This window comes from Prorops nasuta, unplaced genomic scaffold (genome assembly GCF_024137725.1).
Source record: "Prorops nasuta isolate Cenicafe-Biocafe unplaced genomic scaffold, Cenicafe_Pnas_1.2 PNAS00050, whole genome shotgun sequence".
In the NCBI taxonomy this organism is placed as follows: domain Eukaryota; kingdom Metazoa; phylum Arthropoda; class Insecta; order Hymenoptera; family Bethylidae; genus Prorops; species Prorops nasuta.
The window spans coordinates 51,316-63,904 of record NW_027116847.1 but is presented as its reverse complement, the minus strand read 5'-3'; the positions used below and the strand labels follow the sequence as shown (position 1 = coordinate 63,904).

Here is a 12,589-nt window from a genome sequence, read left to right as displayed (position 1 = left end):
TCCTTCTTCGACACGTGCACACACAACACGCACACGCTAAAACAAATGCACTGCGTTTTCGTCTTCGATTATCGGAGAGTGCGCCGAGCATTCCACTACGTAACGATTTTTTCCTCCGCATGCACGTAGATAAACGAGATACCCACCTTTTCATTGATTCCATTGCATGCTTAATGAGGTACTACCAATGAACTCCGGAAAAAGGAAGAATAAACAAACGAGAAGAACTCTGTGTGGATCTTGTTAACTGTCCTGGACAGTTTCCTCAGTTTATGAAAAATTGTTGGCAAGTTTCGAGAGCGGTTATTTTAAGACGTTTGGGTGAGAAGAATAAAAATATTGCTCAAGGGTATAGGGGTGAAAAGTTTAAATTAAAAACATTTGCCTTAAGATGCCCAGGGGGAAAAGTTTAACAGGGATATTAAAAACAAAGTCGAGCCTTTCTTTTTACTGTACATCACAATTTTTCATTTACAAACTAAGTTACGCAACTAGCATTTTTTAAAAAAATAAAGATGTAGAACTTGATTGGACCGGACTATTAGACAGTGATGAATGTATGTATAATGAAAGGGGTTAATTTTGATCGATCGCGTGCTCAGACCAAGTCTTGCTTAATTCAGATAGATCGTCGACTTGCGCACATGATAGTGGGATAATTCTCTTCGACGGAATATAGGATTGTATTTTATACACTGTACAACGGCCAAATTTCACTGGACGTGTTCGCTAACTACCAAAGCAAACTTAAGAAGTAAATAGTTCCGTCGTCTCTGGATCATTGGAATATCGAGCCGTGTCAATCGATCGGTCACTGTCGATATTGTCACTTAGGGTTCACCGTTGTTGCTCGCTGCAATCCACGAACTATCTGACAATAAAAAAGAAAATAAAATTGGTCAAACTTTCGAAATGTTTTAGGTGAAAACTTCCTCGTTCGACGCTGTTTTTTACAATCCAATCCCTTGTTTGGTTTCTCATTACAAATGCATTGTGCTTGTAACAACACAGTTTAAAGTACTGGAACAAATTTCGTTTAGCCTCCTTTCTTTTAATTGAAAGTAACTGTTTTGTTTTAAAATTGTATCGCACAAAACTAATTAAAGCGGATCGATCCATTTGAAAGCTTCAAAAATGTAAGATTTTTAAATGTTCTTTTGTACGAGAATCATAGCTCCATACTATAAATGTTATAAAAATAGGCATTTGATTTGATAAAGAGTCGCGGATAATGTCAAATTAGCCGACGATCAATGTTTTCATTGACATTTCCTTGTTAATTCCTAATAATACTTTTTACCTTTATCGTTATTTTTAAACTGCGAACATACTTCATTAAAAATTGGAGCAGCGTACACAGTACAGAATGCAAGTTCAATTGTTAACAACACAAAACTTAAATGCTTTATTCGCATATGATCTCTATTTTCTTTAGTTTTCCCTTGAAAAAAATATTTAATATTTCATAAGAAACACTGTAATCCATTTTTTTTACATACTATTCAAAAGAAGCATCAAATTCAGAGTCTCTGTGACTTTCTCAATTTTCTAAATAAGGATTGAAATATTTGAAATTATGTAATCTAGAGCTAAACTAATAATTTATGTAATGAACAAATACATCTTTGAAGTTTTCAACTGAATTTCTCTATTAGAGGGAATTGATAGTACGTAGATGCATTACTATGCAAAATTGATCTTAGATATTTCCTATAAGATCGATAGACCGTTGCATACCTTCTTGGCCTCTTTCAGCGTCGCAGGAATATATTTAGTATTAATTATTTGTGCCATATCACTGGAGCTTCGGTAAAAAATATATTGATCCTTTATCCATTGTCTTATAGATAGGACCCTTTCTCGGTAAATCTCATAGTTATCACCTGCATACAAATCGCTAGTATCTGAACAAAAGGTAAGACACTAATAGTTAGCTGTTAATGAAGAAAATTGCTACCTAATGACTTTCTCGAAACTCTCATTAAGCATACAGTTTAATTCACGATAATTGGATAATTATATGACGTAATTAAAGCTCTTAAACGACTTGGACCTTTTTAGGTAATATACAATATTTCAGCTTGCATATACTAAACGCGTTACGGCATTAAGGTGCACATTACTGATATTACCTGGCCGAGCAAATTTGGCTATATTAGGAAAATCCAAAGGTTTTATCGCATGTTCATTTGGAGGCGTCGCAAAAGAGTCCTTAGAAGCGTATTCTGGTGCCATTTGGCCAAGTTTCAAAATATAATTGCGCATTTCTTCTCGTTCCTGTCTAAGTCTGACCAGTTCCATTCTAAGCTCGTTTATATATTTACTCTCCAGCCTTGACTCTCTATTTTTATTAACATTATCGGCGCTGTCGCTTTTATTTGTTCTTGAACTCTGTCGATGTTTCTTTGACTTTTTATTTTTAGTCTGACGGCTATTAACAGCACCATTAACCTAAAAGATACATCTGTATAAGTTATACAATATTTCATTATGAACTTTATAAATTTATGATACAAAAAGATTTACGGCTCTCTCCGTCCTAGGATTTTTCAACGAACGACGAGAATCATTTCCTTTATTGATTCTTACGACGGACGAGGAATGTTGGGACGAGCTATTTGAATTATTGGACCTTCTTCTGTCCAACTTTTTATTGGGGATGGTTTGAACTCTTCGGAATAAGGCATTTATCGCATCTCTGTTGAGTTTTCGCAAAATCTGTACAACATCGCCCTCGGTAGTTAACTCTTGAAGTAGTCTTTCGGAAAATTGGTCGCCTAAAGTTTTCATAAATTCACCGGCAGCAGTATCTTTCTTTAGCTCCTCTTTCTCTCGATTGGAAGGACCTGCTTCTTTTACCATCGTCATCACGCGATGCTCCGTTTTAAGCTTCTTATCGCCAATAGTGATCGCCTCTGCATCGATGCTTTGGCAAGTCTTCGTGCCAGCCATGTTCTCCTCCAGTTTCTCATTACTCGAAGCAACAATCATTTCGTGATCCAACTTCTTCCCTAAGGCCCTTTTACATTCCTCCCTCCTTCCAATCGAGACGCTAATCGATCTCTCATCGTCGGAAAATTCCGTCTCATCGGCTCTACTTCCGCTACCATTCTCGAGTCTCCTCGAAATAACCTTAGACTTGCCAATGCTTCTCTCAAATTTTTCTTCCGACTTTTTGGATTTTTTATGTTTCGATAACCCTTCCTTTTTCGCGCTTATCAAGTTTCTCAGATCTTTCTCCTTCTTAGATATGCTTTTCTCGGACGTTTCTTCGGCTTGGCTATGAGCGTGGGATCGACAGGAAGCTTTTGCGATAGAAGTTTCTCGATCGTTTTTTGATACACCATTTCCGTTCGATCCATTCTTCACTATGGCGCTATTTCCGCTCTCGCTCCTCGAGGAGTTATTTAGTCGATGATCGCGTTGCTTTTTGCTTTGTACAGTGAAAGAAACTCCTCTTGACTTTTTCAAGAGACAAATTGGCTGAATGTCCTCTCTACCGGAAGTTTCGATGCTCTTGACATAGTCCGACAAATCCTTGTCCAGGTCAAGCTCGAGTTCGCTAATAACAGCCTCGATAGGTTTTGGGGCAACGAGTTCGATCACCTTTTTATCGGTCCTCGTCTTTTCCTTCGTCGAGCTCTCTCGATCAGAAATATATTTTGCACGCTGGACACGCGGAACAATATCGATTTGCCTGACGCCCAAGACAGTGCTGCCATCTTTCTGCACAGCAGTTTCCGACTTCACCGACTCCTCTCCTAACCTATTCTCATCGTTCGCCGATGTCAAAATCTGAGAACTCGACACGTTCTCAAATGTATCGCTCGTGTAATCCGTCTCGTTATCATCCTTAACTCGTCCGTTATCATCAGTTTCAATCCCCTTATACTCGCTTACCGTCGTCTCCCTCTTTACATTTTGCAGTCCGCTTACTGATAGTTCCTGAGAGTCTGAATCCTCGGCTATACTACTTATTTTCTCATCAATCGTTCGAACGTCTTCTTCGATTGTTGTATGGTTTTCATTCAAATTTGAAATTTCCGAGGATTTTTCTTTCTCGGGTTTCGTTGACTCGATTAAAGTGGAAAAAGACTCCGAGCTAATTTTATCATCAAATTTCGTTTGTCTTTCCGATGAGCTCGATAATTCTTTTTTTGATGTCAAGTCGTGCGTATTTTCTATTCTGGTAATGGGCATTTTAATATCTAATTTTTTTTTATCCTCTTTTTTTAACTGTGTAGATTTTTCTGAGCTAACTGATTCGTTGAAGGAACTTTCAGCGCTAATTTTATTGCGCACGTGTTTATTATCGACACTTTTAACTTTATACTTTTTATCCATTTCTTTCAACCTCAACAACGCCAATGTTGCTTTTGACTGAAACATTTTACTATCTTTTTTTGTTCCACTTTTATTTATCAATTGATCCACGCTCCTCTTACTTTTAAATTTAACTATATAATACCTTATCGAAGTTTTTCTAAATGTCAACTAGCCTAGCCGTAAACTGTAAATGTAAACGTCAAATGTGTTCAGAGTTCAGAGATATTTTCGTTCCCCAGGTAACGAAATAAATGCAATATGCGCGCTCACCCATGCTAATACAGTAGGAACAGATTTTTTAAGAAAAAAATTATATAAAATAAAAAGTATATCACATATATGAAGGAAAAATTTCCGGCTGGAAAACACTGTTACCTATATATATCATAAATGTATTGTAATGCGTAAGTTAATTATTCTTAACGTAGATTGATCAGTGTTTGTATACCACAAAACAGGTACAACTTTTACAGACAAATGTATTCTATGCATGATAAGTACCATCGTGATAATAAGGATAAGAGAAATAAAGTGTAATAAACATGTTTTTGATAATATTAATATTTTATTGTGAATAATGAAAATATTATAGCGCCACAGCGGGAAAGAGATAAACTCATAAATCTGTCATATCGACGATAGATAAACCTTTCTGTCTGGAACGTGACGAAATATAGGAAATTGGAGGAAATGTAGAAGGATTCAAATGGTGGCCATTCATAGCCACAGATAGCCACGGTGCGGCGCCTTGTTGGTCGAGCGTGGTTGGCTCCGATTGGTCGTTGTGTAACAACCAATCAGCGCACTCCATCTGTCTACCCCGGCTGCTGCTAAACTCACCAACCACATCTAGCTTTCGGACATTATCGGCTTGCTCATCGTGGAACTAGGATCATCGTCGAGAGGACTTACGTTGTCCCGGCGTCTGAAAATGCGCTTCATCGTTTTGTGCCTCGTCGTTTTCTTCGCTGCACTAGCTACAGCGAAGGTCTACTTCGAAGAAAGATTTTCTGACGGTAAGTATTTAGCAATAAATCGAGTTTCGAATGATGCCGAAAGCAAGAGAAAGTTTGGTCATGCGACGCCTCGCTAGCGAGCTTTGCCTGACAGTCTAGAAAAATCAACACCCTGCTTATACTCATTCTATACATCAACCACACCCTTTTTCTCCTTCTGGTACGGGTATTATGCCTTTTATCCAAGAAACGTTCCTACCAATACACTTCAATACTTTTCAATCTCGTTTTTTGCCAGCCGATCTCAAGCCGCACGCCCTGCTTTTCTCCTGTTCCTCAAGTTAATCTTAGATCCTGTATTGCTGCGTACTTATATTTAAATTTTTACATAATTTATACGCATGACCTATTGGCGTCATACAATGTATTCTTGTGATTCTATATTTGTAGAAAATGACTACTTTGAATGCTAGACGAAAATTTTTGTCTCGTGGCAGTAGCGTGTGCGGTAACTCCATCATGAAGCACAATCGATTCGTTAATCCGCGACTAGTTCGTGTTTAAACACTTTCACCGACTATCTTCAAATCTATTTTCTTCGTAAAATTTTTCCTTTCTATATAGCTCTCTAGTCAAATTTAGTATTGATTATTCACTGATAACGATGAAAGATATTATTAAATTTGAGAAAAGAACACGTGGAAGACAGGTAATTTTTTTTTCTATCTATTCAATGTCCCAACCTCATTCACGCGTCTCTCCCCTTTTAACAAAAAACCGTGTGGCAGCCGTTATAATGAATATTATTAAATCACCTCTTGATATTAAAATGTGAAAGACTCGATTAAAATTATGGTTTAAAAGCAATTATTAATTTTTACAGTCCTAATATATGTATTGTATTATTTACAGACTCATGGGAAGAAAACTGGGTGTATTCTAAGCATCCTGGAAAAGAATTCGGAAAATTTGTTCTGAGTCATGGAAGCTTTTGGAATGACCCTGAGAATGATAAAGGTAATTATTTTTAATGTTACTGAATAATTGTGATTAAATTAAATTTTCTTAAAGAGCTATATGTACCACTTTAAACATCGAGCCTAGAGTCACATGCTCTTGTTGATTATTTGTAAAGAGTAGGTGCTAGAGGATCTCGAAGAGAAAAGATTATCTTGTATATAGTTTTGTGTAAATAAGGTAAATCCTTTTTACATTACTTCTACAAAGATCAACACATAAACCATCTTCAGGAGAGTTTTCATAATCCTCTTTATTCAAATTTTTTATCATTTGAAAATCTTTGTTTAGGTATTCAAACTTCTGAAGATGCAAGATTTTACGCTTTAAGCAGAAAGTTCCCTCCATTCAGTAATGAAGACAAGACCTTGGTTATACAATTTACTGTAAAACATGAGCAAAACATTGACTGCGGTGGAGGGTATGTCAAAGTGTTTGACTGCTCATTGGATCAGACGGACATGCATGGAGAATCTCCATACTGGCTTATGTTTGGTAAGAAATGACTTTTTTTTATATATACACATATAATTAATTGTCCATACATAATAGTTTTTATTACCGAGCCTAGAGTCACTGGTTAAGCTTATTATGGTTTGCAAGTGCTATAGGTACTCGGAGAGTAATAGTCTCACTTATGCCCTGCTTTTTGTTTTTTATACACATTGCAGGCACCAGTGAAGATACAAATTTTCTCAAAAGATAAACCTGTATTTTTATTTTGTTTATGCTATGCCTAAATAAATTTTTAGCACAAGCAAGCAATTAGTATAATCAATCAATATTTCTGTCATAAAATGCTTTAATTTTCAGGTCCTGACATCTGTGGTCCTGGAACAAAGAAAGTTCATGTCATCTTTAACTACAAGGGCAAGAATTATCTAATCAATAAGGAAATTCGTTGCAAGGATGATATATACACTCATTTGTATACTCTCATTGTCAAACCTGACAATACCTACAAGGTAAAAGCAATTATAAGTAAACATGATCTACCAGAGATTAATTATCGAGCCTAGAGTCACATGCTCTTGTTGACACTTATGAAGAGCAAGTGCTAGAGGATCTCGAAGAGAAAAGATTATCTTGCAAACATCTTAATGTAATGAATAAATTTATTACATTAACTTTGTAAAGGTCAACATTAAATGCAAATGATATTATTAAATTTCAATTCTGTATCATGAAGTAAACAATTTTTTGCTTATTTTGATGTAGGTACTTATTGATAATGAAGAAGTAGAATCTGGAGAGTTGGAAGCGGATTGGGACTTTTTGCCACCAAAGAAGATCAAGGACCCTAACCAGAGCAAACCTGATGATTGGGACGACAAGGCTACGATCCCCGATCCGGACGATAAAAAACCTGAAGATTGGGATAAACCTGAGCATATTCCTGATCCTGAGGCCACTAAACCTGAAGATTGGGATGACGAAATGGATGGAGAATGGGAAGCACCGATGATCGATAATCCTGATTACAAAGTTAGCAAACAAATATAAATATATATATCAAATAGGATAGACCCGTTTTACATAGTTTATTTCTAAATCGTTTGTTATGTTTTGTTTAGGGAGAATGGAAACCAAAGCAAATTGATAACCCTAACTACAAAGGACCATGGATCCATCCTGAGGTAGATAATCCAGAGTACATTCCTGATTCCAATCTGTACAAACGTGATGAAATATGTGCTGTTGGATTCGACTTATGGCAAGTTAAATCTGGCACCATCTTCGATAATGTCCTCATTACCGATGATCCAGAGGTAGCTCACAAGTTCGGTGAAGACGTTTGGAAACAAACTATTGTAAGTACTATTAATACAGCTTAAAATTTATATTAATTAGACTGAAACTTGTATGATGAGAAGAGCAATTCCGATTTTGATGAGCGATAAAAAGCTGGAATTCCTCGTTGCTGAATTTTTATTATTGTAAAAGATAACAAAAAAGAATTGAAACAAGGCCTTAATTCTTATATTTAATAAATTTCAGGAAGGAGAAAAGAAAATGAAGGAAGCTCAAGATGAGAAGGAAAGAAAAGAGAAAGAGAAAGAAAGCAAAGAAAATGAGGAAAATAAAGATGACGATGACGATGAAGATTTAGATGAAGAAGATAATACTGTTCCCGATGTCGAGGTAAGAAAGCAATTACAATATTGATTTAGTTTATAAAACTAATGTCGACTCATATTTAAAATGATGAATAATCCCTTTCCGATATACATGAGTGATAATAACATGGAATTCCTCGTTACTGAATTATAATTTATTGTTAATCGTTAATTGTGCTTTGGAAATTTCAAACTTATATGTTGTAATTTGTTTACAGGAACACGATGAATTGTAAATATAATACCTATGTCGTGGGTGACATAAACTACAGACTGTATTCCAGGAGCTGCCTGGACAAGACGCGCGTGAAATCCAATAGGCACAAAATATGATATTAAATCAAGAAATTTATATATTGGTTTTTCAATTTTTATGATTCTCACGATCATTTCACGCTTATAACAATAATGAATTCACACACAAATAACTCTTTGCAATCAGTTTTGAAAACAATTTGCTATACGTACTGTCCAGAATAGAAGTATATCTCCTAGTCGTTAAATTATACTATTTGAATTCTGTAAAATTTCAAGCATGCTTGAAAAATAAGCATGTTAAAAGCATGCTACGATTGATTGGATACAGTGGAAAGTCGTCTTGCCCGTGTCCTCTAACGGCACAGCTCCAAAAAAGACTAAGTTGTTCCGTTTTTGTTTGTCAAGTGTTTTTATATACAATAAAAATAATTGAGATGTAATTTAACGAAGCTATATTATATATAATATATATACGTATATAGGTATACGTATATATATGGTATACATATATTATTTCAAACTCCGTACAGTGTACGCGTATTAAGCTATGCTTTGATAAAAAGTAAGAATGATGGATGTGTGCAAATGTGACTGAGTGATAATGTATCAAAGAAAGCAAATAATCATTTAATAAAATAAATAAGTCTTTTCTAGATGTGTGTGCTTACAATACTTTTATTCTTAAAGAAAAATATCCAGATCTTTACCGTTAAGCTTTATTAAATAAAGGCTAATACCATTTTTCAAAATTCTCTTTTATTTACATGAAATATAATAAAAGTAAAGGATCAAATAATTTGTATAAGAAACAATGAAATTTTTCATTTATTAACACTTTGCAATACTCCTAAGTAAATTTTATCACAAAGCCCATTTGCATTGAATTGCTAAGGAGTAAATTCAACTGATAGTAATAATCTAAATATTTTTACATAAAATTGTATACAAATATCACCTATTAAATTAAGACGACGATACGGAGTATAAAGTTTCATGAGCACCGAGTTGCTGAGTTAACCAGTGCAGTCCTTGTGTTATACCATCGCTATCGGTATTTATGGATGAACCTTGAATATGCCACGCTCTTCCGCAGCAAAGTTTTTGTAAGCTTAAAACCTCGGTCAGTTCTTCTATTGTTGCACTTCCATAAATGTCCTGTAATAATGCCAACAATACCTTGTAATTTTTATAAACATGCATAGAATAAAGATATATATATGTAAATACAACCATCAACTACCTGTTTATTAGCAAATATTAGAATCAAAGCATCCTTAAGTTTACGTTCTCGGACAATTTTCGACAAAACATTTGATGCTTCTTTAAATCGTGATCTGTCATTGGCATCAACTACAAAAATAACTGCCTGAGTATTTTGATAGTAGTGTCTCCATAAAGGTCTAATTTTGTGTTGTCCTCCAACATCCCAAAGGGTTAATACGAGATTCTTATATTGTAGACTTTCGACGTTGAAGCCTATAGTTGGAATTGGTGGACCTGATAAAGTTATCCCTCTTATAGCTGAGAGAATACTAGTTTTCCCAGCACCATCAAGTCCCAAAATAACAACACGCATATCGATTTTTGTGCCAATATGAACTCTGTTATCCTATAAGAAGATATATAATAAATAATTTTTAAACTTTTAAAATTGATTTAAATTATATTATTTTCAAGAATTTACTTTGGTAAACGTTATAGGTATGGAAGATTCAGGAGTTAAAAAATCAGGTCCTAGTTGAGCATAATTTTGTTGCTGCTGCTGCAACGAGTTTAAAACTTCTTTAAATTTTTCTATACTACTTAATAGATTCCAATCATCCGAATCTAAAATGCTTTCACACTGTATACATGCAGCAGCTATCTGAGCCCTTGTGGTAGCAAGATCTCTTTGCTGTTGTCTTAAAGCATAAAGTCGACCTTTGGTTTCTGTTTCTACATATGTTATAGCTGCATTTTCTTGTTTAGCCAAAAGGGCTCTTAGTTCTTCGAAATGTTGATGCACTTTTTGCCTTGCATCCTCAATTGCCCTACCTTCCAGGTCTTGAGCAACAGCCTCTTAAGTGTGAAACACAATATTGATCAGTTAACTGTCTTATTTTGTTAATAGATAGATAATGAATAAATCTATGATATGTACCTATTCTATGGGTAGTATCCCTAATACTTTCCATAAAATGAGTCATTTTTTGCATTGCTGCAATAATAGATTTTCGTATATTTTCTGCTTCCACCTCCACTTGAGCATGCTGTGATATAAAACGTAAATATTAGACATTGAAGCTGAGTTCAAAAAGGGATGCAAAATTTACCTTGTGAGTATTATGTCTGCCATAGTCTTTACAAAGATAGCACATTAATGCATTGTGACAACCCTCTTGAGTGCATGTAAATTCTGCAGCATGGGTTACATGTACCGGGCATTTAGGCTTTTCTTTAGGTTTCTCAGAGAGAGGTACACGTTTGTGTTTTCCAAGAGTTTTAGATGAATGAGTAAGGACGTCACAAGCTTTGCATAAGTGTGTCAAGCATATTGTGCAATAAAGGACAGCAGTGTGAGCTTCATCCTCATCACAGCATTGATTCGATCTTAATCTTTCCGTTTCCAAAACCAACATTTGTTCATGATTGGACTCTTGCAGTCTCTCCAAAAGTTCTATAAGAGCAAAATTCTTTTTTAAACTGTAAATGCCAGTTCCATCTATTTTCGTTGGTTGTCTGTCAAATGGACAAAGTAAAAAATTCTGACACAATTTATTAGGCTTTAGATGTAAAAGACAAGAGTGACAAACAGTATGGCCACAGTGCAATAAACGTGGAACTTTTACTCCATCCACTGTAAAAACATCTTCGCATACTCTGCATTCTAAGACCTAGAAGAGTAGGTTGAAATATTATTATTAAGATTAGTAGTCAATAATCTTATTTTATTATACTTTGCTTGTCATACATTTGGCGTTGGACTAGTTTTCAGTGTTGTATCTTTAAAATACAAACACAAGTGTTCTTCCCCCTCAGTCATTATATAATTGGCTCACTTTGTTGAATAGCTGCTTAGATGAACTCTAAAGTTCATCAAGTAATACACATAGCTGGATATATATAAGAAATGCAAAAATAAATAAATAGATAAAATTTTATATGTTTAATACAAGTATATGACAAATTTAATAATTCTGACAAAAGATGTATCGCATAAAATATCACATTTACATATTATGAAACCAGTGGCTTGTTTCTTTATTCTTTATACAAACACAATGTAAAATCTACCTGTCAAAACTTTAGAACTGTCAATTAGCCTAGTAACATTAGGAGGTTTATTATTAGGCCGATTAGGTTTAAACTAGGGAAATTGAAAGGAGGATATGCGCATAAAAAAGACGCAGTAAGAAAGAAATAGCGGACAAACAATATTGTACATTTATATGCTGTAAATACTGTAACATTGGCTAAGTGGTTTGCTGTATTACTGAAAATTGTTAATGAACCATCAAATTTCTACGCAAACATTAAATCAAACGCTGTACAGAAATTTGGTCGTTTCATGAGAATTCATGAGTGGGTCCTCCAGGGATTTCCGTGATGCTGGAACAAATTACTAGATACAAGTACGAAATATCACTAGAAGCAATATAACGCGACTGCTTAGTGCTGACATCACTCTACCAAATACTACACTACGATACCATCGTGGTTTCAAATATTTTGGCGGGAAAATCGAGAAATTCTATTTACACTGCATTGAACGTAGTGTTATGTTAAGTAATTATGTAAAATGATAGAACCTTTCAAAAAGCATGAGAATTTTTGGTGTTGCACACTTTGCATAGATAATAATAAGAACGATTCCAAAGTATTGCAATGTTTGTAATAGGTTCAGGGAACGTATGAGGAACGCTTCTGATATTATGT

At 34.9% G+C, this 12,589-nt stretch overlaps 3 protein-coding genes and 1 non-coding gene across 5 annotated transcripts; 2 read left to right on the top strand and 2 right to left on the bottom strand.

The window, feature by feature from the left end:
* Positions 1–497: 497 nt before the first annotated feature.
* On the bottom strand, positions 498–4,585 carry LOC136784220 (uro-adherence factor A-like). 2 transcript variants are annotated; one of them, XM_066744767.1, is made up of 4 exons: positions 2,527–4,585; positions 2,133–2,451; positions 1,738–1,904; positions 498–871 (listed from the first exon to the last, which is right to left on the bottom strand). In XM_066744767.1, exons 1-4 carry the CDS (start codon positions 4,387–4,389, stop codon positions 827–829), a joined length of 2,394 nt encoding a protein of 797 aa, XP_066600864.1. In that variant the 5' UTR covers positions 4,390–4,585; the 3' UTR covers positions 498–826. The 2 variants fall into 2 exon arrangements, with proteins under 2 accessions (XP_066600864.1, XP_066600865.1); XM_066744768.1 differs by having other exon boundaries at positions 498–867.
* A 596-nt stretch (positions 4,586–5,181) lies between these two features.
* On the top strand, positions 5,182–9,329 carry Calr (calreticulin). The gene is made up of 8 exons (XM_066744730.1): positions 5,182–5,342; positions 6,195–6,299; positions 6,591–6,794; positions 7,113–7,264; positions 7,518–7,784; positions 7,874–8,110; positions 8,298–8,441; positions 8,635–9,329. The coding sequence occupies exons 1-8, from the start codon at positions 5,258–5,260 to the stop codon at positions 8,650–8,652; spliced, it is 1,212 nt and encodes a 403-aa protein (XP_066600827.1). The 5' UTR covers positions 5,182–5,257; the 3' UTR covers positions 8,653–9,329.
* LOC136784276 (small nucleolar RNA SNORA3/SNORA45 family) lies at positions 6,860–6,990 on the top strand. The gene has a single exon (XR_010824393.1). It is a non-coding gene; the product is annotated as a small nucleolar RNA SNORA3/SNORA45 family (small nucleolar RNA).
* On the bottom strand, positions 8,700–12,151 carry LOC136784201 (E3 ubiquitin-protein ligase TRIM23-like). The gene is made up of 6 exons (XM_066744729.1): positions 11,625–12,151; positions 10,987–11,547; positions 10,815–10,923; positions 10,359–10,732; positions 9,915–10,283; positions 8,700–9,829 (listed from the first exon to the last, which is right to left on the bottom strand). Exons 1-6 carry the CDS (start codon positions 11,694–11,696, stop codon positions 9,638–9,640), a joined length of 1,677 nt encoding a protein of 558 aa, XP_066600826.1. The 5' UTR covers positions 11,697–12,151; the 3' UTR covers positions 8,700–9,637.
* Positions 12,152–12,589: the final 438 nt, after the last annotated feature.